Below are 23,445 nucleotides of genomic sequence, written 5' to 3' on the forward strand. Positions count from 1 at the left end.
GCCGCGGGAAGCCCCGGGCACGGCGCCGGGCACAAAGTCCGCCCCGGGGCGGGCCCAGGTCGGCGGATCCGCCCGGCCCCGCACCTGCCCCCGGGGCCGCCCCGCCGGAGTCGGGCCGAGCCGCGGCTGAGCTGCTGCCGGAGCGCCCGCCATGGGCGTGGGCTATGGAGGGATGCGCTGCGTCAAGATCCTGCTCTTCATCTTCAACCTGACCTTCTGGGTGAGCGCTGGGCGGGGCCGGGCACCTGCTGCAGGTGCCGGGGGTACCGGGGGTGCCGGGGGTGGGACGGGCGCGGCTCCCTCCGGGCAGCCCTGCGGGATCGGCTCCCCGAGCCGAGGCTGCGCTCCCGGCTTCTGCTCGCTGCCAGGGAGATGCAGCTTTGCCTGGGAAATGAAGCGCCGGGTCGGTGTAGGATGACATTGCTGAGCAGAGACAGCATCTGTCTGAACTGATCGTTTAAAGCAGCGATCATTGCCCCGGCAACCACGCGGCTGCAGGAGGAGGCTGGGAGAGGTTCCCCCAGTAGAGTGCAGTGAGCAGAACATTTCACAGCATCAAGGTGCTTTTTACTAATACCATTTTAATAAGGGAGAAAACAGCTGCTACAAGATCATCCTAAAACAGAGTCCTCGCATCGCCCCAAGAGGTTTAGGGAATGCTGTGTCCATTCTCTCCTCATTGCACCTTTTCAATAGTCTCACAGTTCCACCAGCTGAATTCACGCTTTCTCTTCTCTCACTTTCCCTCGTGCACTGTTCTCCCTTTAGCTTTCCAGAAAACAATCAGCAATGTTATCTTCTTAAATGTCTTTTTCTTTCCTTCTGATTCACTGGGGTCTTTTTAAAAGAAGCCACAAAGTCATCCTGTTCAGCCTCTCTGGACCAAGCAGTTTTGGGCTTTTGTCTCCTTTATGCTTGAAGCACAGTTAAACCAAAGGCTGTTCCCTCGTGGTGACAGCGCTGCGTGCTCCGGGGACACAGTGCTGCTGTGCTCGAGCTGGAGGGGCAGTGTGATTGCTGCCCAGCTGCAGCTGCAAGGCAGCAGAAGGACAAAGCTTTGTGTTATTTGTTTCTCAAAAGTGACAAGTACTGTGTTTTGTTATCTGCCTTTTCGCTGAGATGGAAGGAACCATCTCCTCAGCTGGCTGGGACATTCATCCCGAACTGCCAGGGACACTCCACAGCCTGGAGAGGCCCTGGCAGCCCTAGGCTGGCAGCAGGGAGGTCCCCATGCTGTGACAGGGTGGCAGGGGACCTCACCCTCTGCTAGGACATATCTGTGAGGAAAGCTGTGATCCCGAGCTCTCCAGCTGTACAACTGCCTGCTCTCTTGGCTTGTGGAGCTGTGCCAATGGATCAAGTGCCAGGGAATGCAGGACAGGTTAGGGGAGCACTGTGCCAGGCTGGCACCCACACAGGAAGCAGCAGGTGCTTGTGAGCCTTGTCCAGGATGTGCAGGTGCCACAGGCTGAGGCTCTGGGCCTGGACAGCAGCAGGACACTGTGCCTGCTCCTGAGGGGTGCTGGAGCTCCTGCAGGACACACAGCTCTGTTCCTGAGGGGTGCTGGAACTCCTGCAGGACACACAGCTCTGCTCCTGAGGAATGCTGGAGCTCCTGCAGGACACACAGCTCTGCTCCTGAGGTATGTTAGAGCTGCCTGCAGGACACACAGCTCTGCTCCTGAGGGGTGTTGGAGCTCCTGCAGGACACACAGCTCTGCTCCTGAGGGATGCTGGAGTTGCCTGCAGGACACACAGCTCTGCTCCTGAGGGTGCCTGAGCTGCCTGCAGGACACACAGCTCTGCTCCTGAGGTATGTTAGAGCTGCCTGCAGGACACACAGCTCTGCTCCTGAGGGGTGTTGGAGCTCCTGCAGGACACACAGCTCTGCTCCTGAGGGATGCTGGAGTTCTCTGCTAGGTTACAGCTCTGCTCCTGAGGGTGCCTGAGCTGCCTTCAGGACACACAGCTCTGCTCCTGAGGGATGCTGGAGCTCCTGCAGGACACACAGCTCTGCCCCTGAGGGATGCTGGAGTTCTCTGCCAGGACACACAGCTCTGCCCTGAGGGATGCTGGAGGTGCCTGCAGGACACACAGCTCTGCTCCTGAGGGTTGGAGCTCCTGCAGGACACACAGCTCTGCCCCTGAGGGATGCTGGAGCTCCTGCAGGACACACAGCTCTGCCCTGAGGGATGCTGGAATTGCCTGCAGGACACACAGCTCTGCCCTGAGGGATGTTGGAGTTCTCTGCCAGGACACACAGCACTGCCTGGCAGGCTGATGATCTGTCTGGCACGTGGTGAGGCTGAAACCTCTCACTGTAGATCTTTTCCCTCAAACAGCTGTGACACTCCTTTGTGACCTGGTCTTGTTCACATTAAAGGGAATTTTTCCTTGCATTTGACAGCATCTATCACTGGTTTGTAATTTCTGTGATCCAAGGTATCTACCCAGTAACAATCCTTGTACCTCCTAGTTTTGGTGGGGGTGCCCTGCCCCACTCTGTTTCTCATGACAATTCAGGCCCAGTTTTGATAATTAAATAACTGACAAGGTTTGAGAGTCTCTAGTAAGTTCAGAAGCACCACTGCACTGAGGAGCTGAAAGAAAGAACTGCATTGCACTGTAATAGGAATTTGTTGTTTCAGACCCTGGCAAGTGCTGCATGAATTTTCTGACAGTGCAGTTCTGAGCTGTGGGATTTCAAGAAAGCACAGGGTGCCAGGACACCGCTGTGATGCTCTGCAGCCATTGTCACTGCAGCCCTGACTGCTGTGTTTGTGTTGCAGCTGGCAGGACTGGCTGTCATTGCCTTCGGGCTCTGGCTGCGCTTTGGTGGGCCCATGGCTGAGTTTGCTACAGACAAGAAGTCCCCAGAACTTTTCTTCATGGGTAAGTGACAGTGCTGGGGGACAGCAGCCTCCAGCCTTGGTTACATCCTGGGGCAGGTGACACACCTGGGCTGACCTACACAAAACTGGATGTTCTGGTGCTGTGTGCCATGCGTGTGATGGCTTTTGACCTTTCTCTGCTTGACAGCCACTTCCTTAGCCCTAGCTAATCTCCTCTCCTGGATTTGATCCAGTCCCCTCATACCCTAAGTGAATTGTGCTAATACTCTCAGAATAGAAGGTGAGACAGGTCAGACACTTGTGGGGCTCACCAATATATCCCTCCAGAGTTTCGTGTGCAGCTGCCAGCCAACAAAACAAGAGTCCTTTCAGAAAGTTCCCAGAACCAGGACAGCAGCAAAATTCTGCTCAGCAATTCTCCCTGTGGAGGCCTCAGTGGGACCAAAGTGCCAAAGCAAATCCTTCCCCAGCTGAACAGTGAAATTACCTGGTGTTCAGTCATCTCAGGAGCTGTTTGTCCAGTCTGGGCAGGCATCAGCTAGTTCCTGTGCCCACAGAACTGGGATTAGTCACATCTAATTTTAGCATTTAAGATAACTTTTTCTCCCTGGGATCTCCAGGTGGGTTTTTGGGACCTGTGCTTCATATTTATAGATACCCTTAAATAGCAGCTGTCTGGGACTGCCAGCAACTGCAGCTCTCTGTCATTGGTAACTGTAACATATTTTTACACCAGAAAAGTTGGATTTTTTCTGTTTAATACATCACCCCTAGAGATGGACCCAATAAAATCCCATTGGTGCAAACATTTTTGCCATCTACAAATGCCAAGTGTGAGTGAATACCCCGTCCTGCCCTGGCCATCAAGCTGCTGTGACAGGGTGGAGGGACTGGGAGGTGACAGAGGTGTCCTCCAGCAGTTACCTGTCACTCCAGGATTGTGCAGTTGCCTTAAATACCCCAATGCCCTCAGTGGAGGCTGACTCAGACCCACCACAACCCCAGGCCCAGGTTTCTTTAACATCTGCAGCCAGGCCAGAGGCACAGAACTGCAGCCATGAGAATGTGATGTCCAGCAACGTTTCCCTGGGATTTTGTGAGGCTGAACAAAACCATTCACATGTAAACATTGTTTGGGACCTGAGGGTTACTGTAAAACACACTGCAGCACCTCCACTGACACAGAGAGCCAGGAAGTTATGATTTACTTTTTCTCTTACATCTGAGCTGCTATGACAGCAGCACATTAGATCACCAACTTCATTTCCAGCTCCACTTTATACCTGCTGAATTCCCTGTGCTGTAGATTGCAATGCATCCCTCCCTGATCCACTTGTGTTTGTCCCAGGAGAGCAAACAAGACAAAAGGATGTTCTGGCCTTCAAAACCAAGTGCTGCTGGAAGGCAGAAATTGCTACATCCTGTGCTGTGAATAAGCACCACAGCTCCAGTACAGCCTGGAACACGCAGTGTAAACAAGATATTCTTTGGTGCATGTGTATTGAAATCTCCAAAATATGTAGTCTGCTTCTGTCCTGAATAGAAATTACAAAAGTTGTTCAAAGTTGTTCATTTTGGGAAGTCCTGAGGAATGTTCTTGTAAAAGTTTCATCAGACACCATGACATTGAGCTTTTGGGCTGCCACACGTATTTATAGAGCTGCCTGTTGAAATGTGTAACTGTGAGAGGAAGTGCCGAGGAACAGGGCACAGAGATTTCAGAATTCTTTTAAACTTACACTTTGGACTGAATTCTAAAGCGAAGTTTTGCCCTTTTCTGTAATAGGCACTGAACAGAGCATTCCTGTGAAAGAAAACCAAAGAGTTTTCTGCTGCCCTCCCTCCCTCATTACAAACCCTGCTAAATGCTGTGACTCCTGAGCATCTGATGGCAAAGCTCAGGCTGTGCTGGGGCTGTCAACACTCTGGGGCCAAGGCCGTAGTGAAAGGACAGGGAGAAGTTCAGTTTCAGTGGGTTTGCAGCAGACAAAGCTGCATTTGAAGGTCATGCTGAAGAGCTTTCCCTCTCGAGGAGATTTCAGCTCTGAGTCCCCCCTGGCAGTTGTGTATTGGGCCTTTCTCGGAGTCTCTGGGACTGTTGTTTATTTGGCTCTGTGTTTGCTCTCTAACATGCTTCCTGGGTGGCAGCCAGGGCTTTGCATAGGAATTCTTAATATGGAACACTGTGCAGCACCCCAGGAGCAGCTGCCCTGAGGGCTGAAAGAGAAAGCAGATCAGCAGTATGACTTAAAATATCAGCATATAGCTATACATCCAAAGAGAATTTCTTTATCTCAGTTCCACTGATGGCATTTGTGGCTCCTTGTGATAACCCAAGGCCCTGGGATCACATCAACTTTGTGCCAGTGCTTGAAACAACAGTGCAGGTGCATTGAAACACTCCAGAATCACCATCTTCTGAAAAACAGTTCATTTTCTTTCTTCTAAAGGGCAGCACATTCTGCTCTTTCTGTACCTGGATTGAGCTGCCAGCCGACTCTAACCAGCTTCTCTCTTCTGCTTCCTTGTGATTGTTTTTTTCCTGGATCTGAAATGTTGGGTTAGTGTAAAATAATTGATAATTCTATCCTTGCATTTTCCATTAGGCCAGAGTGAGTCTCCTTAAATAGCCCTGTTCTTTACCAGCAGCCCAGCTGTCTTTTCTGCCCCTGGAATAGTTCAGGCCATGACTTGGCAACCAGGCCTGTTCATCTTTTCCAGCCACTGAGATGTTTTTGTTGGTTGGAGAACAGCTTCCAGGCAGCAGTGCTGTGGGCAAGCACATATGTGTTCCTAGCTTTCTGTTGCTTGTGGTTTTGTGTTTGGTGATCCATATTCCCCACTGCAGTTCGCAGTGAAAAACCTACAACAGAAAAGGTTGGAATTGGAACACTTTGACCCACGCAGCCTCCAACCATTTTATCAGACACATCTTACACTGGAGGCTCCTAAAATTGGACATCCTCTCCCTGCAGTTCCCAGTTCCCTCTACAATGGGATATATTTTTATGTTACTCCATCTCACAGTGCAGTTTTTGTGCCTCTGCTTCAAGTGATGAAGCAAAACTGTGGCTTCCCTGTTTAGCTGCAGTTCAGCTCTGGTGGAGTTCATAGATCCCTCTCTCAGCTGCACTTGAGAGAGAAAAAATGAAAGAAAAAAAGGATAATTTCATCAAAGGATAATAGCTGGCAGATACCTTTTTATCTGAGTGACACTGCACAGATCAAATGGAGAAAAGATCTGTGGAATTTCGGGAATTCCCTCAGATTGCTCATCCTTATGGAGACTCCTGTACCAAGACTGGGAAATTTTTTACTGGGCAGGAAGGTCTGCAAGAGTCAGAAGGAAGTAAGATACTTGTGGGAACCCAGAGTGTCAGCATTGCTGTCTCACAATTAATTAATTCCTTGTAGTACTGCTAAGAAAAACTGAAGCACAGTAGTACAGACCAAGTGCTGCTGAGTGCAAGTAGAGCACTTGTAAAGCAAAAATTGACACGGGGACTTTCTAAGGATCAGTTTCAGTTCTTCCATCTCTGCTTTTGGTGGACAAAGGGCAACCAGCAGGACAAACTCTGTATTCCTCAGAAATGAAGTGCAGAGGGTCCCATCCCTGCCAGCACCAATAAAAGTGAAGTGTGTGTGCTCAACAAAGCCCCTCAGGAATGGTAACAAAACCTGATGAATGCAAGCAAATCAGTCTGGGTGGCTCCTTCTCAGCCCTGAAATGTTGCTTCTCCTGCACAGCCAGAGCTCACAACCCTCCTGTGCTCTGTTCTGTTCTCTTTGTTTCAGTCCCATGATCCAATCTGCGATCCAGGCATCCATCAGGGCCAAAGCAGCTGTGGACAAAAGTTTTAGGGTGATAGTGGCTTTTCCTTGGGGTCAGTGAGAGCAGGAGCGATGCTGCTGGCTTTGAAAGGTCCGTGGATGGAGCGTGCCTTAGGGTATGAAGTCATGTCTGGAGCTGAAGGATATTCGGAGCTTTTCTCCATAGCAGTGGATGCCCATACAAACAGGAGCTGGCTGGGGTTCCATCCATGTGGACTGCAGTTCTCTGCTCCTGTGCCTCACTTTGTTCAAGTTCTGTTCATGTGTTTTGGAGTCAAGCACTATACCCTTAGTCAACAGGATTTTCTCTGCTAAATCCACCACTTCTCAAACTCTACCAGCCTTTAAAATGAGAGCTGTTGGCAAAAGAGATGTGCAACCACAAGAAGAGCATTAAATGATCCTGCCATCATCTATTGGAGAGGCTTTTAGTCTGTACTTAAGACTTTAGCAATGAAATTGTCCTTCTTCCTATCATCTGTGTGCAGCTTTCTTTTTTCTGTTGCTCAGGAAGAGTGGTTTAGAGAGAAAAGGCTGATAGTGGCCCTGAGTGGAAAACGGAAGCTGCTCACTGGAAATTCACTTTAAAAATATGACACCACCACTACCACCCCCTGAGAAAACCTTACTAAAAATGAAAGTTGTTCCAAAGTCTTTGGTCTCTGTTGTGGATTACAAAACCTTGCAGCAGTTCCTAAGAGTTAGAATAAAGGCAAGAATAAAGGCAATTCTGACCAAATAAGCTAATTTAGCCTAGTGTGACAGTGTCCATCTGCCTCAGGGTGATTGCTGCATATTTGCAAGATGCTGATGTTCAGGAGGCTTTTTTTTTTTTAATCACTTAAGTATGATAATGCACTTTATGCTTTTTGCCCATTAAATTGTCCTCCTGAGTGGCTTCTCCCAGCCAGTCCCACCCCAGAGCAGCAGCCAAGGCCACAGTTACCCCATTTCCTTCTCCTCCCTCGAGGCAGCTGGAAGCCACCCTGGTTCCTGCTCGCTGCTGTGACTGCTGAGCCCGGAGCCCCTCGGGGAGCTCCAGGCTCCAGGGGTCCCTGTTCTGCTCAGGGTGCCCAGGCCCAGCCCGGAGCTCACACAGCAGCGCTGGGAGCTCTCTGCAAAGGCCGCCTGCAGGTGACTGGGGACAAACTGCCACTGGTGCTGCGGGAGGGAAAAGGGCATCAAGGTGTTTGTCATCCCTGCATGCCCCCAGGACGTGGCTGGTTACATTCATGTGTAACCCCAGAGGGTGCTGAGGCCCTGGCACAGGTGCCCAGAGCAGCTGGGGCTGCCCCTGCATCCCTGGCAGTGCCCAAGGCCAGGCTGGACAGGGCTGGGACCAACCTGGGACAGTGGGAGGTGTCCCATGGCAGGGGGCTTGTAGCCATGATATTTTCTGAAAAATCTCTTCCTTAGGATTTTTTCTCCTGAGAAGCTGGGAGGCCTCAGGAACAAAATGTAGACAATGATTATCTGCTGCTGTGGAATGCAACAGGTGCATCTGTGATTGGTCTCATGTGGTTGTTTGTAATCAATGGCCAATCACAGTCAGCTGGCTCGGACTCTCTGTCCAAGACACAAGCCTCTGTTATCATTACTTCTTTTTCTATTCTTAGCTTAGCCAGCCTTCTGATGAAATCCTTTCTTCTATGCTTTTAGTACAGTTTTAATATAATATATATCATAAAATAATGAATCAAGCCTTCTGAAACATGGAGTCAGATCCTCATCTCTTCCCTCACCCTGGGACCCCTGTGAACACGGTCACACGGGCTGTACCTCCCTCATCTTCAGGGACCCTTCCAGCCCAAACCATTCCATGATTCCTCTGTTTGGAGCAGAACCCACCCTCCAAGGTTGCTCAGGCTCCTTTTTCACACTGAGTCTCTCTAAGAGAGCTCTACATGCTCTGGAGCAGTTCCTACACAACAAGCAAACCAGTATAACCCATTACAGCTCCTGTAAGGGAAGTGTCCTGTGCTGTGTTTCGCTCTGACAGAGCTGTAAATACATTTGGACTGTCCACTTTGAAGCCATTAAGAGGAAAGCGTTCTGTCTGCTGGAAAAAAACAAACAAACCAGCAACCAAAAAGCCCTCAGGCTCCTTTTTGGGCCTTGTCAATTCAAAAACACCTTCAGTGGGGTTTGGATTGAGCTGGCTCATGCACACACAGGATTATGCAGAGTGTCCTAATCTAGAGAGGATTGCAGAGAATCACGAGAGGATTTCAGAATACAAATGACTGAGTATTACAAAGGCAGAAGAAATACAGTGTCAACAAAGTGATGCAAGTGGTAACAGATAATGTAAGCAATACAAACACTGACAGACTTTAAATTAGCTACAACCACACAGGAACGTGATCTTAGACTCACTATCAGTTGCTCTTGACAACAAAGCGCTTTGCTTGCTGCAGCCAAATAGGCAAATAAACGTCAGGAAATTTGAAGAAAGGAATCTTAATGTCATTGTGTACATTTGCAGTGCACTCCTGAATGCTCTGTGGTTCTTGTGAAAAAGGATGCAGTGAAAGTAGAGAAAGTACCAAGGCATTTGGCCATGTCCTTCTGACCACAGTGTGCACTCTTACAGCTCCCATGTGAGGAAGTTTTCCCACACTTTTCACATCATTAAATGGCAGAATCCATTGCCTGGGGTCTGTGAAGAGCAGCCAGGGCAGGACAGCTCCAGCTGGCACAGGTGACACTGAGTTCAGAGCAGTCTGGGGGGTGGCAGACCCTGACAGAGCCTTTGGGAGCAGCCTTGGGAATGCACTGCCTGCAGTGAATCTGGCCATAATTATTTAGGGTTCATGTGAGCAAGATATGTAACAAGGGCTGGTGTTCTGTGGGAAAGGGAAGAACTAAACTGGGATGTTACATTGCAGTGAGGCTGCTTTTAAATTGAAATCCAGGATTTGTGCATCAGCAGTAGCCTCCACACTGGCTGGTGCCTTTAATGGTTCCAGGAAGATTAACCACAAAATCTCTGCTGAATTCACACCAGACACTTAATCAGATAAATCCATTATGCTCAAATTAAGGGTATGTTCCACTTCTCCAGAAATTCATGCCACTTTAGAGGCCTCAGCAGCTTTTCTCCAATTCTGTAAATGTATTTTATAAATAAATATACAATGGAAATGTCTCGTAACAATCCTGTTTCAGGAGCTGAGTTTGGTGCCACACATAACCGTCCCTGTCTGGACTTTTTTTTTCCAACTCCTACGTGTGTTTCTCATATTTTCCAGGAGTGTGTCTGTGCTTGAGGTTCCTTGGTGCTCTCCTGAGGGCAGGAGAGCCTCAGTCCTTCCATGGAGGATTCCATCTGCCTCTGGGGCTGCAAGGAACTCACAACCCCAGGAAAATCCCTCCAAGCCCTGTCTGGGTCCCGGGCTCTGCTGTTGCTGCTGCTGGGTCCCTCACCCCAGAACAGAGCTGCTTGTTCTCTCTGTGCAGTAGGAACAGTTGGGGGTTTGTTCAGTGTTATTTACTCAGCCCAAAAGAGAGGAAAAAAAAGTAAAAAAAAAAAGGAGAATTATTTCAAATGGAAAGTGCCCATAGCAGCCAGGTAAACAAGAAACCCATGTGAAATAAAGCCAGACAGAGACAGGGTGTGTTTGTCTGCTCCTGCTCTTTGGCAGGGATTTGTGCCTCAAACCTTCAGTAAGACTTGGGGAAAAACAAACAAACAAACAAAAGCAGCTGTGGGAGTGGGTTCTGTTCCAGAGTCTGAAATTACATCTCTCCCATCCCAGGCTGATCCTTCCCTCACTCTTGATATACATAAAAATATATTGCAGCTATAAAATCCCATCCTTCTATCTGGTCTAAAGAGCTGGAATTCTGTATCAGTGCTAATCACAGAGGGTTTGTACCCTCAGAAACAACCCCCAGAATCCCTTGATCCTTTTGAAGGTGCTTTTTCTGACTTGCAGATCTGGCTCCATGTACAGCCCAGGAATGGATGTGTCCTTATCTCCAGAGGAGCCAGGGAGAGCTGAGTGCCACCAGCACTGAAGCTGATCCAGACACCTGCTGACTTGTGGATTTGCCATTTTTCACCACTGGGAGCCACAGGATGCTCTGAGGCTGCCAGATAACATTTTAATTCCCCTTGTAATTGCAAAGCAGAGTCTGCTCGAAAATGGGAATCCCTCCTGTTGGAATTTTCACAGGGAATACCCCCATTTGACAATTTCCTTTCAGGAAAGAATGATTTTCCCCATGGGATGAATCAAAAAAATCAAATATACAAAAAAGCTGCTGCTTTATGGCTTTCCAAATTTGTCTTTGCAAAATAAAACAATGGTAGAAGAAGGGGGTTTCCCTCTTACACTCAGTACATTACAGCCAGAAGGGAAACCAATTTGTTATCAGGTGTTCTCTCACTTGACTCACTGCTAAAAGGAGAAGTCTTCATTTCTCTTCACATCTATTAAAAAACTGGGGGGTGGGGGAGGTCAGCACAGCAAAAAAAAACAAACCACACCCCAAAACCTCAATATTTCCTCACTAAAAAAAAAATAATTAAGAGAATAGACTCTGTTCAAAAATCCCCAGTCCTGTGACACGTTGGTTTTCATTCTCTTGAGTTTATAAAGAAGCCCCTATTTCCTCCAGTACCCCTCAGTAATCAGTGCCTGTGGCTGCCTAAATCAACCAATTTTCTGTCAGATTTGCACGTGGATTTTCATCTTTGGAATGTGCCTCTTCCTCCCTTTGCATTCAGGGGCTGACAGCGACCTGTTTGTGGGTCCTGAATGCAGGAGTAGTAAATATTCCAATATTCTGCAATCGCAGATGGCAGAGCTGTGTCTGGGGCCAGTTTGCCACAGCAGCATTCCTGCTCTCAGTTTTGGTGCCAGCCCTCTCTCCTCTCCATGAGCACACACAGACCAAAGAGCAGAATTGCAGGAAGTCAACAGAGGCAACAAGAGGTGAGAGGAAAGAATTCACAAAGGCCACAAACCTTTGCTTCCTTTCCACCTTGTGTTTTTTTTCCTTCTGCTGCACAAAAAGCTGCAGCTGGAGAGTCTCCTCATCATTTTCCACTCACCTAAACAAGCTCTCTGTCCTGACCTGACTCACACACTTCTTTCTGCCATGTTGAGCTTTGCAGTGAATTTTCTGTGTCAGTTTGTAGCTCTCAAACCTGCTCTGTTCTGTGTCTATAAACTGACTTTTATTTGTTTCCCTGCTGTGCTGTAGATGCCAAGCTGGAGGCCATGCCAAGGCTTTGTGTTTTACAATGGAAGTGCTGATGAATAGAAGCTGATTAAGGTTTTCCATCCTGCTTTTTAGGAAGGGATGGGTTTTAGTGGAGCTGAGGTACTTCTGGCACTGGATATTATTGCATGGAAAGGTGTGATATTAACCACCAAAATCTGGATTTGCACTGCTGGCCCTGACAGCTCTCAGTGCTTGGTGGCTTTAGTCAAAGCTGGGATTCCAAGGGCTCTGTGCCAGACTTTGCCACCCTTTGCTTGTTTTTCTCTCTTTGGAGAGTCTCACTTTAAATTTAGGTCTGTTCTTATCAAAAATTTGAGGTGAACATGCCTACATTGCTGTGTACAACCCTCTAGGAAAAGAAATACCAGATCCTTCTTACATACTTACACCATCCAGGATATTTCTGCATCTACAGCTTTGATATTGTTACAAACCAGTTTAAACACAAAGAAAATTAAGTCTGTGAACAAAACTGATCAAACCAAGAAATGTTCAAAATCTACTCAAAAATATTATTAAAACCAAATGAGGTTAAATGTTGGTGCCAAAAAAAATGATATATTTTATTTAATAGTAAAAGAGGCAAAGAGAAAAAAAGAGAAAAGAAAGAGACAGGAAAAGAAAAGGGGGGTTAAGTGGGGCCTCAGTCAGGATGTGGAGGTCTTCTCTGCAATTTTTGTAATACAGTTTTGCTACAAGAGGCAAAAGTCCCTTATGAAGATGTTTAAGCCATAAATTATAACATTTCCATCTCTGGCAGACATTCTTCCTGGAAGTCATCTTCCACTGAGCATCCCTGGATGTGGGTGCTTGGAAACCTCTCAGTAACTTGGCCCCTTTCACTTTTTTCAAGCTACTTTTAATGTGTCTCATGGAATATTGAGAATTGGAAGGGATCCACAAGGATCAACCAAGGCCAAGTCCTGGCCTCAGGACAACCCCAAAATCACAAGTTACATTCCTGTGTGAAAGATTACATATGTGTGTATATATAGTAGAAAAGTAAAAATATCATTATTTTTGTGGAAATTTTAAGTGTCAACATTATTTTCCATCTAGAAATAGCTGGGTATCACCAAGTGGCAGTGCCAGGCTGAGAAAGGACAAGGTGGGATGAACTCTCGTGAGCAGAAGATGGAAGAAGGTGGATTTTAACTCCTGGCTGGCTCAGCTTGGGGCTCAGCTTTGTTTAGTGAGTGTTGTGAGTTCTTCCTGTAACACGCCTTAAAAGGGAAGTTCTCACTGAGGTAGTGGTTTAGCTCTGAGTCATTCGAGTGAAATGCTCAGGCTGTTTCTCTGACAAATGCAAATCCAAATTCCTGAGAGTGGTCTCACCCCTAGACTCACTGAGCTTTGTCTTTCCTAGCTGCAAATAACACAAAGAAATGGGAAGACTCCTTTCCTGTGTCCTTACTCCAATTTATCTTTGCTAAGTGGCTGATAAGCGCAGGGAGGGAGCAGGGAGGGACACACTGAATACGTGCAGGAAACATGTTTGTAATTACACTGTTTGTTACCATGGAGATCCCAGGAAATGGCAGCGTTGGTGTTTGCCTGGTGAGCACCAGGTTCTGCACCTGAGCGAGGATTTTGTCTTTTCCAATTCATCTTCCACCAGGCCTGGCTGACCTTTCTCCCCTGAGCCATAAATGTCTTTGTACTCCAGTAAAAACCAGTGCTGTGCGTCTGTGTACAAGAACAGCCTGAAGAATGCTCAGTCCCAGGAAGTCACAGGTGGCTGAGTGTTAAAAATCCAGAAAACATGGGATAAGAACTGCCAACAGACAGCCAGCAGCACTGTGTATATTACAATTAGTAGGGCAAAGCCATATTGCTTGTTTTATTGCTGTTTATCAGTGTCTCTCTCAGCAGGAACTGGGGCAGGAGGAGGGAGGGGAGGACAAGGATCACGTAACTGGGATAGACACAGAGACTGGAGGCTGATGTGGCACTGAATGGGCAGCAGGCAGGAGCTGGCTTTCCCTGACAGGCTGCACCAGTGAGGCACAGCAGCTGGATGGAAGCTCTGCACTCAAACATTGACCGGTTTTACATTTTCCTAGCAATTGCAAACTGTCATCGGTAGGATTTCCTAGTCCAGGTCACACAAGGCCTGCTAACAGCAAATGCCAGCAGCTGTGCTAACCCTGGGTTGGATTTTATAATAATGTTTCCACTGGTAACTGAGCACATTAAAGGCTCTCAGTGGAAGCTTGGGCAGTCCCGGCTGGAGCAAGGCTCACTGTGCCCTCTAGTGCACTCTGCCTGCAGCTCCACTGTCCCTCACCAGAAGGACACGAGGAGGAGGAAGATGAAGCTCTTTCCCCAGCAGTGGCTTGGCACAGCATCCTGCACAGGACAAGGACTGGAATTACACCAACAGTACCAGAGCCAAGGCACAGCCCCGTTGGTTGTGGTCTGGTGGGAGCTGAACCCCACAGGAACCCGAGTGTTGCCTAAGCACAGATCAAAAAATGTACATTCACAAGTGAGGAAAGAAAAACTCTGTACTCTGGTTTCCTTTTGTCCTAGATAAAGCCCATACAAAAAATAAAACCAAAACCAAAACACCTGTTGAATAAGAGTATTTCTAGGTGTCAGCTTACAGCTGGAGTCCTAGATCTGTATGGGGCTATGCTGCCATCTCCCATGTTCCTTTCAGTTCCCCCATTTCCAGCCCCAGGTTTCCCAGGAATAAGCCCTCTGCCAAAGCTGGGCTTTTCTGCTTTACATTGCTTATTGCAGAGGTGTTAGGGGTTCTGGATGGTATGGGGTTTGTTCTTCCTGCACTGAGCTGTCCCTGGGACAGCAAACTAGGAAGGTGAAAGTCACATATTCTTATCACAGAATATTCTCAGTTGGAAGGGATAGACCAACAAGGATCATCAGGTCCAGCTCCTAAGTGAATGGCCCATCCAGGAATCAAACCTGCAAAGCTGGTGGTTTTAGCACCATGCTCTAACCAGCTGAGCTAATCTCAAATTGTCTTATTTAATTCTCCAAGAATCCTGAAGGAAGTATTGCTCTCCCCCTGTGGCCAGAGAACCTTTTCTGTGCAACCAGTTTTGTGAAAGTCAGAGACTTTGTTATACCTGTAAGTGGGTGGGGCTGATGAAATAGGGAGCAGACTCTGGGGACAGAAACCCCCTGAAATTGTTGCTGGCTCTGCTTTCCACAGGACTCTATGTGCTGGTGGGAGCAGGGGCCATCATGGCAGCAGTTGGATTTTTCGGGTGCTGTGGAGCAGCGCGGGAGTCCCAGTGCTTGATTGGAACAGTGAGTAAAAGCTTTCCAGGGCCTGGGCTCTGCAGGGAAACCATCCAAAGCATTAATGGAAAGATCTTTACAGTCCAACACCTGAAAGGTCTTATGTCCTTTTATTGGCTAATCCAGTGTCTCTGGACTCAGCAGCCACCATGCTCTTGCAGAGCTGGCATACATGCAGAGGTGCCCTTGCTTGTCCCTTGTGATGCATTTATTCCCTGGAATTACTCTCTGATTTTCCTGAAGCTCCCTCTGAGCCACATCTTTGCCATTTCCCCTTGGTTTGAATGTGACAAGCAATCTGCCTTGGCCGCCCTGTGCAGAGCCCCCTCAGAGCTCTGGTTCAGGGTGGGCTGTTGGGGCCTGGGGAGGATGAGGGGCTGGCTGGCAGCCCCCATGAACAAGCCACACTCATGTCAGATTCTCTCCTTCCTCTGCAGTTCTTTGCTTGCCTGTTGGTGATATTTGCAGGTGAGGTCACTGCTGGAGTATTTGCCTTCATAGGCAAGAAAGTGGTAAGTAGCAAACAGCCTCTGATGTAATGATGGGGTAGTTATGGATTCCAGTGCCCACTGAGCTGGCTCTTCCATAGGAAAACTTTCCAGACTTTTCCCTGCAAGACTCTCTGACATTCTTATCTGGAGCCAATGACAGCTTGTGTTATCACAAGTTTGGAATAAGAAGTTTTTGCCTCCTCTGTTCAAGAGAAGGTGGAGGTGTGGTTCAGCCTTGAAGGAACATCAAGGGGAGCTGTATGAAAGGAGGGCATTGCCTGGGAGAAGGGCAAACAAATTCAGGCACTGAACTTGCCCAACTCAGAGTGTTTAACCAAAACACAGAACAGAGCCTGTGAACACTCTGACCCTCTGAATGCCACCAGGCCACAAACCCTCCTGGCTTTTCAGTCACCATACCTGATTACCAGGCACAACTTTTTGCCCTGGAGTTTGAGGACACAAAGTGAGAGTCTTGGATGGGGGGTAAGACTGATTTGCAACTCACTGAAAGTCTGATTTCTGCAGGCAATACAGGAAGCCCAGAAAATCTATGAAGATGCTTATGAGGACTACATGAAAAACCCAGTGGGGAAGGTCAACAGTACCATCTATCGCTACCACGTGGCTGTGAGTGCTCCTCACCCCAACAGCTCCCTCCAGTGCTCCACTGCCACACTGCCCTTTAGAATCCAAATTCCTCCCTCTGAGGGATGCCAAAATAGAACTGAATGTACTTCAAATCCAGCCAGAGGCTCACAACACTGAGTTTCCTGAGGGCTCTGTCAGAATTCTGGGTTTTGGATCTCTACATTTGAAAGTGCAATTAGCCAGGCTTTGAAATTTCTGATGCTTCTGGTCTGTGTGTGCAGAAGAAATGACCCTTGTGGACATTGAAATCCACAGATAAATACTTGCAAATGCAGAGAGAGAGAGAGAAATGTTTGCATCCCTCTGCATCAGTCAGAGAAAACGTGACCTGTGTCCCAGGACCTACAGGGTGGCTGAACCAAGTCAGTGAGAGACCACACATGTGTGACACAGTTCAGGCCACCCAAAAAGTGAATGTCTGAATCAGAGTTACAACCTGTGACTTCTGTAATCCTGTTTGTGTCCATCCTGGATCTGCACTGCCTCCCATGGAGAGCAAGCCCAAGCTTTGCTGCTCCTTACAGCAATTCCCACGTTCTGTAGAACAAACATTTCACAACCTCAGACCCTTTTGTCCTTCTCCCATAGCTCTTATTTCTGACCCAAAGAGGAATTCCAAGCATTTTGTGGGAGATAGGCAAACAGGAAAAACAAACCCTCTGAAACTCTGATTTATTACTGTCTCCAAACCCAGCACGATGTTGTGTCAGAAATAAAATTCCAGCATTCTCTGCTGTGCTTTTTGTGCATTGCCCATAATTCCGTATGTGATATTTGAACTTTCTGCATTCTCCCTTTAACTCCTGTTTTCTTGTAAGCCAGGGATCTGCTTTTCCCAAATCCACTTGTTTGCTTTGTTATGAAATACTGTAATAAAAATCTCTTCTGGTCATTGTTGTTAATACAAATGTGGCTGTTTGCTGTGGCCTCACACAATTAAAATTAATTTTTGAGAATTTTGTCCCACACAGTTGGAACTCTACCAGAAGTAGCAGTTTAAATATAGAGAATAAGGTTATTATTTGATCTGTACAGATTCTTTTTTTTTAGTTATTTATTGTCTCACTTTCAGTATGAAAATATGTCCCTAAACCAGGTCAAAATAACAACTGATTTTCATTATGTGGTCTGTGGTTTTCCCTCTTTGATCCTCCATCTCTGTTTCATTCAGCTCCAGTGCTGTGGTAAAGGTAATGTGGAACAACAAACAGGATTGCCCTGTCCAGAGAACATCCAGCTGCCAAAGGCAAGTGTGCTCTGTCCTGCTTGTTCTAATCACTTCTTCATGTCAGGTCTGTAGTAAAATTGGAGACATTCTGTAAGGAAAAGAAAGGAAGAAGTTCTTTTTACCTTGCAAATTCCAGCATGAAATTCCTTATGGAATGGAGCAGAGTGGAGGCAGAATTAAGCTGGAGGTCATAACGCCCTCAGTCACGACAACATGTTTGTGGCATCCCATGGTAGCCAAGACAATATTGCACCATCTGAAAGGAAAAGGGAGAAGGAGGGAACAGAACAGGATCCCAAATCCCAAACTGAATTCTAGCAAGTGCCCACCTTAGTCATGCATGAAGCATCCTGACTAGAAACTTCATTGGTGTCAAGAAAGATATTTCTGTCATTTCTGTCTTTTCTGGAATCTGCTTGTGAGTTCAATGTCAAAATGAAGCACCAAACCTCCTGATTTAGCATGGCCTATTATATAAAGGAGTTTAAATTTAGGGAGAAAACTGAGTGTAAGAAAATTACTTGCATGTGTCTGGCTCTCCATGCAAGAGGTACAGATGCCTCACCAGGAAAGGGAAGATGCTGGGAAAATTATCCAGCAAAACTCAACGTTTAGCTGCAGGAATTAGGACAGTGACTGCACTAATATTTTTGTGTTAATTTGTTGCTCAGTGAGAACAGCTGATAGAATTGATTGAAATATAAATTTCCAGGCATTAAAAAATATTTTAATTTTGTTTTTAACAGAACTGCCTAACTGAAATTCAGAATGTAATTGATACTCAGCTGCGCCTCGTTGGAATTGTTGGAATTGCAATTGCTAGCATCACAGTGAGTAAATCCATTTCTCCAGTCTCTCCTTGAGCCCAGTACCCTTCCCTTACTCAAAGCTTTGTGGAAGGTGTTTTGCAGCAACTGGTGAGATTCCTCAATTCTTCTTGCTTCCAGTGTGTCTTCTCCCTGGGAATTGCCCCCATCAGTGCAAGCAGAGCTGTGTGACTGTGCTTTTCAAGTTCATTTTGTGTCCTTAGACAGGTTCCAAAGTGATGGTAATCTTCCTTTGTTGTGAGAGCAGAGTGCACATGAACCAAACTAAAAAGCAAAAAGCTGTAGCAGCATTTACTGTATTCCAAAACAACTGCAGGCTGATGCTTTCAATCCTTTAGGACACATTCCTTAGTTTCCATGAGGAATAGAGAGTAGCCACTGGAGCTGTGACCAATAGATGTCACCCTGTCCCAAGGACACAGCAGGACCGGCAGGCTGGGGCTCCCCAGGCTTTAGCTCAAAGCTTTTCCCGCACAGCTGTGCCCTGATTTCCTTCAGAGTCACACCAGCAGCATGAGGAGCCACAGTATGAGTAAAGAAACACTCCCTTAGCTGCTGGGAAGAGCAGGACGTTCACAGTGGACACTGAAAAGCAGCTGAGGGGTTTCTGCAGGTAACAGAAACCATGCTGTGCATATTGAACAGTCCTGGGGTTTGCCTGAAACAGGAAGGGACTCAGAAATACACTGGGGGTGGGACAGAGATCAGTAACATCACGGACACACCAGAACTGGGATCATCTCCCCTTGGGTCCCCACCTCAGCCACAGTGAAGGTCCTGAAGTGACCACGACCCCTTCAGCAGCAGAAATGCACCTGCACCTTTCTCTGTGCTATTTCTGCCACGTGCTGGGCTGTGAGGGCTCAGCTGTGCCCATCCTTAGGGACAGGAACCCAGAGCTTTAATGCCCATCTCACACCCTAAGCAGTGCAGCCTCAGGAGGCAGCAGCTGTGGAGAACTCACCTGTGGCAGAAAGCAGAGCTCTGCCAACACCCACTGTTCTCTGCTGTTATCATTCCCTCTGCTGACCAAGTTCCCTGACACAAATGGGGGTTTAGATTTCATGTATATAGTCTTATACTTAATGTGTAATCTTGCTCTTGAGCACAGGAACTATTCAGAGCTCAGCACCAGCTCTGGGGGCTCTGCAGTCACCCTCTGCTCTTACTCTAATGTGTGTCCTATTCCATGTAGAAGCATTCTGAAATTCAGAACACTCCAGTGAAATACCAGGATACCACCAATATTATTATCACCGGTTATTATGTGACTTAAATTGATGTTAGGAACATGAATATTTGGGGCAGTTGTGCCTTGGCTGGACATTTAGAACAAAGAACAGTGAAACCAATGTGATAAAATCAGTGAAACCTCCTCCATGTTTATTGTCTGATGTTTTGGGGTTTGTAGATGGAAGCAGTCACTACTCTGCCACAGGGACCTTCAGATTGTCTGATATGCAAATTGTTGTATAACTGTTTTGTAAGTGGATCCCTAAATCACATCCCTTCTCTTCTAGATCTTTGGCATGATTTTCAGCATGGTTCTGTGCTGTACCATCCGTAACATGAGAGAAATGATCTAAAACTGTCACTGCACAACTCTGCCCCAGGAGTTCCAGACTAAGCTTACAAGAAGTGCTCTTCTACCCAATTTAATAATTGTAATGCATTTTAATCAGTGTTTTAACATACTGAGAGGAAAATATCCCGTTAGGTGATCAGGTGAATTGTATTAGTTACAGTAAAACTGAAGTGAACAAAAAAAGGGTTTAAAATGTCCTTTTTAATGATAAAAGAGCAAAGGTGCATCAAAGACTAATTTGATTTTTAATGTTTGTATATGTGCAATTAAGAGTTTACACATGTAAGCACATGCATGTGTCTCCTTACAAACACCTCTGGATGTGAGCAGGTCCCTGGATGTGCAGCAGCTGTCCAGGTAAACATCTGCAGATGGAACAGATGTGTGTGCACATCCCCCAGGGACACAGTGCTCAGAGCCCTCTCACACTGAGCCCCTGTGTGCCAAGAATTAGCAGAGGCACAAATGCCATTGTAAAAAGACCTATGATCCATGTTGTGACTTTATGTTCCAAAGCCCAAACAGAGCAGAACTAATAAAATTGTACTTTATTAAAAAAAAAAAACAATTAATGCCTAAGGGTCTGCTGCAGCAAACTTGAAGAGTAGACCCACTGCCTTCACTGTCATGCAGAGATTGGGTGTTTATTTTTTGTAGGACTGGACCCTTCATGCAAATGCAGAAAGCTCTGGGGGAGAAAACACATCCAAGGAGATCCAGGCTAAAGGAAGAGGGGGAAGGAGGTGGGAAGCTGGCAAGACCAGGCAGTCATTTGGGACCAACTGCAGTGCAAAGTGTGCTTAAGCTTCCCAAGCTAGGCTGAGATAGACCAAAAAACCCAACTGTGAGTTCAAGGGCCACTAAAATCCACATTTGTCCCAAAAGCCTCACTGTGGCTACAAACTGGTGCAGGAGTGGAGCCTAGGTCCAGACAAGCAGCCCCTTGTCAGATCTCTGGAGAATCTAACTGGCCTGTGGAAGCCAAACAAAGAGTGAAAGCGGTCAGAAGAAGACACACAGCACTTTAATATCCTCAGTTTCTGCTTCTGTGACTATCACAGCTTCCATGGGGCTCTTACCTCAACCTCTTGCCCCTTCCTGGGGCAGAAGGCAGGAAAGGAAGATGGGACATTTTTACAGAGCCATGCAGTAAGTTCTCTTACTGGCACCTTCAGATTGCATAGGTATAAATTAGATTGTCAGGAATGAAAATTACAGTGTGCTTGAAATACCTCAGGGCTTGCGTTTACATTGTTTTTTTCTAGATTTTAATTTTCCTATTTGTCATATTTATTCATAAGAGAATGTTCCTTTTGAACCAGCCTAGAAGGGAGAAAGGTTGTCCCCAGAAAAAGAAGTTACATCAGAGGCTCAGGATCTCTTAATTTTCGGCTTACTCAAGATAATTCACCATTTCAGAGAAAAGGTTTTTGCTAATTATACCCCCATGACAGCAGATCTGGTGCTGACCAGTTCAGATTCCTGATGCAGCTGTTCCATCCATGCTGGGGAGAAGTTCAGTGAAACTCCACATTCCAATTGTCTGAGAGGCCTTGGAATTTACAATTCATGGGCTCCTTGTTCTGCCGAAACACGGTGGAACAAAATGGGATTTCAGGAAATATGTTACATGTTGTGTGGGATATACCACCCTTTATCTATTATTTATTTTTTATCTCTTATTCCCCAAAGAAACTCAAACTCCCATCAGTTTTTTGTCACTTCAGGACTTGGGGTAGTGCTGCTGCTCCAAGTCTCTGGTTTAGCTGACACATCTTGCTGTATTTTACATGGATTTCTCTTTTCCAGCCATCCAACCACGAGCTGTGGCACTGCACTAAGAGCTGGGCAGGCACTGCTGACTGAGCTGTGTCCAGGCTGAGCTTTAGGCTGGCAGGGACACGTGAAATCACACACCAGAAAAGAGTGAGGCTTGTGTCACTCTGTCACAGCTGATTAGCAATGGATGTTAATTAAAAACAGGGCCTGGGAACCTCATTCTGCAAGAACCAGCACAGGAAACAGGGCCCTGATCTGCTGCTTGTTCCCAAGACAGCAGTGGCAGCAAATCCATGAGGGTCTCAAACTGAACCTTAGGAATCAGTTTAAGAAATCAGCAGGCAGCAAAGCAATTTCCTGGCTCCAGGTGTACCTGAGACTGTCCCTGCAGTGGTTGTGCTCTGAGGAGATGACAGGTTAGTGCCCAGCTGGGGTGTGTTGTCCCAAGGTAGTACTGGCAGAAAGAAGGAACTCTTGTGGAGTGTCATTGTTGCCACTCAGGACAAGCCAGCTTTCCAGGAAAATCAGTAAAAACAGCACCAGAGCCAGTGGTTCAGGTTCCAAGAACTGTTGTCCTACAGGGATAGAAACTGACTGCAAATAAAGCAATTTCCTTGTGTTGCATTCCCCCTCATAATGAGTGTTCCATTCATTTTAAACACATCTACACATTCCTCAGACTCATAGCACCGGAATGTAATGACAGGACCAGAGTTTATCTTTTTATTTATTATTTCTTGAATAAGATTTCTTGGAAGATGCCCACTCCTGCCTGGAGATGCACTGAATACCAAGGCAGCTTTTGCAGAACCTGCTGTTGCTTCCCCAGCCCTCCACTCCCCCAGAAGTACAAAACCACCCCAGTGCCTTAGGAAAACAGAAAAAAGTGGTAGAAAAAAACTTTCTATAAATTCAGACTAGAGCCACCAAACTTTCTGCTGAAGTGTTTTGGGTTTGTGATTTGTTTTTTTCTTCCTCTAAAGAAAGCATTAATTTTCTGAGCATTCCTGCATAAGCTCTAGGGTTGCAGTTATTTAGGTCTAGGGGATACTTGCACTGCATACCAGGAACAGGACAATAGCTGTTACTGGTTTAGTTCTCTAAGTTATTGGTATAAATTAAGCTGGAAATCAACATATTATTCATATACTAGTGCCTTTAACAGAATCCAGGGATAAAGGTCTTTTGTAGTTTCCTGTTGTTGTGAGGTGCTTAATATAATTGCAGTTTTCTCTGCATCTTAGTAAATTGAAGGTATTTTTTCAGCACTACTGCCACATAAGGCAGCAAAAATACCCTTTTATCCTGTCCCTTGCACCTGTGTCAGAGGAAAGTGACAAAAGATCAGAACCCTCCAGGTGACAGAATTTTGAAAGCACATCACACACATTTTCTTGTTCTCCTGTCAGTCTGTTCTACAGCATAAACATGTAAGTTGTTGATGCCCTTACTGTGTCTCTAAACATCTTTATTCACATTTCCCTTGTCTAATTTTTCTAAGTTACTGATTTCAGTGGGAGCTACCTTTGTCACAGGGAAACCTCAGCCAGTTTTGGTACCTCTGAGAAATCACACAGCAGCTGATGAAGCTCAGCCCTGTGACTTCCCTACAATGAAGAGTAGTATTTCACTTGTCTTGATACTGATAGTTTTATAACAAAACACGTTTCATGTGTCTTGAAAAAGAAATTGAGTTGTCTTA

General features: G+C 46.6%; 1 protein-coding gene across 2 annotated transcripts; it reads left to right on the plus strand.

The window, feature by feature from the left end:
• The first annotated feature begins 7 nt into the window (after positions 1 to 7).
• On the plus strand, positions 8 to 20,532 carry TSPAN2 (tetraspanin 2). 2 transcript variants are annotated; one of them, XM_005495709.4, is made up of 8 exons: positions 8 to 220; positions 2,790 to 2,892; positions 15,094 to 15,191; positions 15,620 to 15,694; positions 16,202 to 16,303; positions 17,496 to 17,570; positions 18,299 to 18,382; positions 19,900 to 20,532. In XM_005495709.4, exons 1-8 carry the CDS (start codon positions 152 to 154, stop codon positions 19,963 to 19,965), a joined length of 672 nt encoding a protein of 223 aa, XP_005495766.1. In that variant the 5' UTR covers positions 8 to 151; the 3' UTR covers positions 19,966 to 20,532. The 2 variants fall into 2 exon arrangements, with proteins under 2 accessions (XP_005495766.1, XP_005495767.1); XM_005495710.4 differs by lacking the exon at positions 19,900 to 20,532 and adding an exon at positions 18,500 to 19,754.
• Positions 20,533 to 23,445: the final 2,913 nt, after the last annotated feature.

The sequence above is a fragment of the Zonotrichia albicollis genome, chromosome 28 (genome assembly GCF_047830755.1).
Source record: "Zonotrichia albicollis isolate bZonAlb1 chromosome 28, bZonAlb1.hap1, whole genome shotgun sequence".
NCBI lineage: Eukaryota > Metazoa > Chordata > Aves > Passeriformes > Passerellidae > Zonotrichia > Zonotrichia albicollis.

Bases quoted from the DNA above. Each gene is read 5' to 3' on its own strand.
- TSPAN2 (XM_005495709.4), top strand. From the start codon at position 152: ATGGGCGTGGGCTATGGAGGGATGCGCTGCGTCAAGATCCTGCTCTTC. The intron at 221-2,789 runs GTGAGCGCTGGG...TTTGTGTTGCAG, and splicing joins TCTTCAACCTGACCTTCTGG to CTGGCAGGACTGGCTGTCAT. The intron at 16,304-17,495 runs GTGAGTGCTCCT...TGTTTCATTCAG, and splicing joins TCTATCGCTACCACGTGGCT to CTCCAGTGCTGTGGTAAAGG.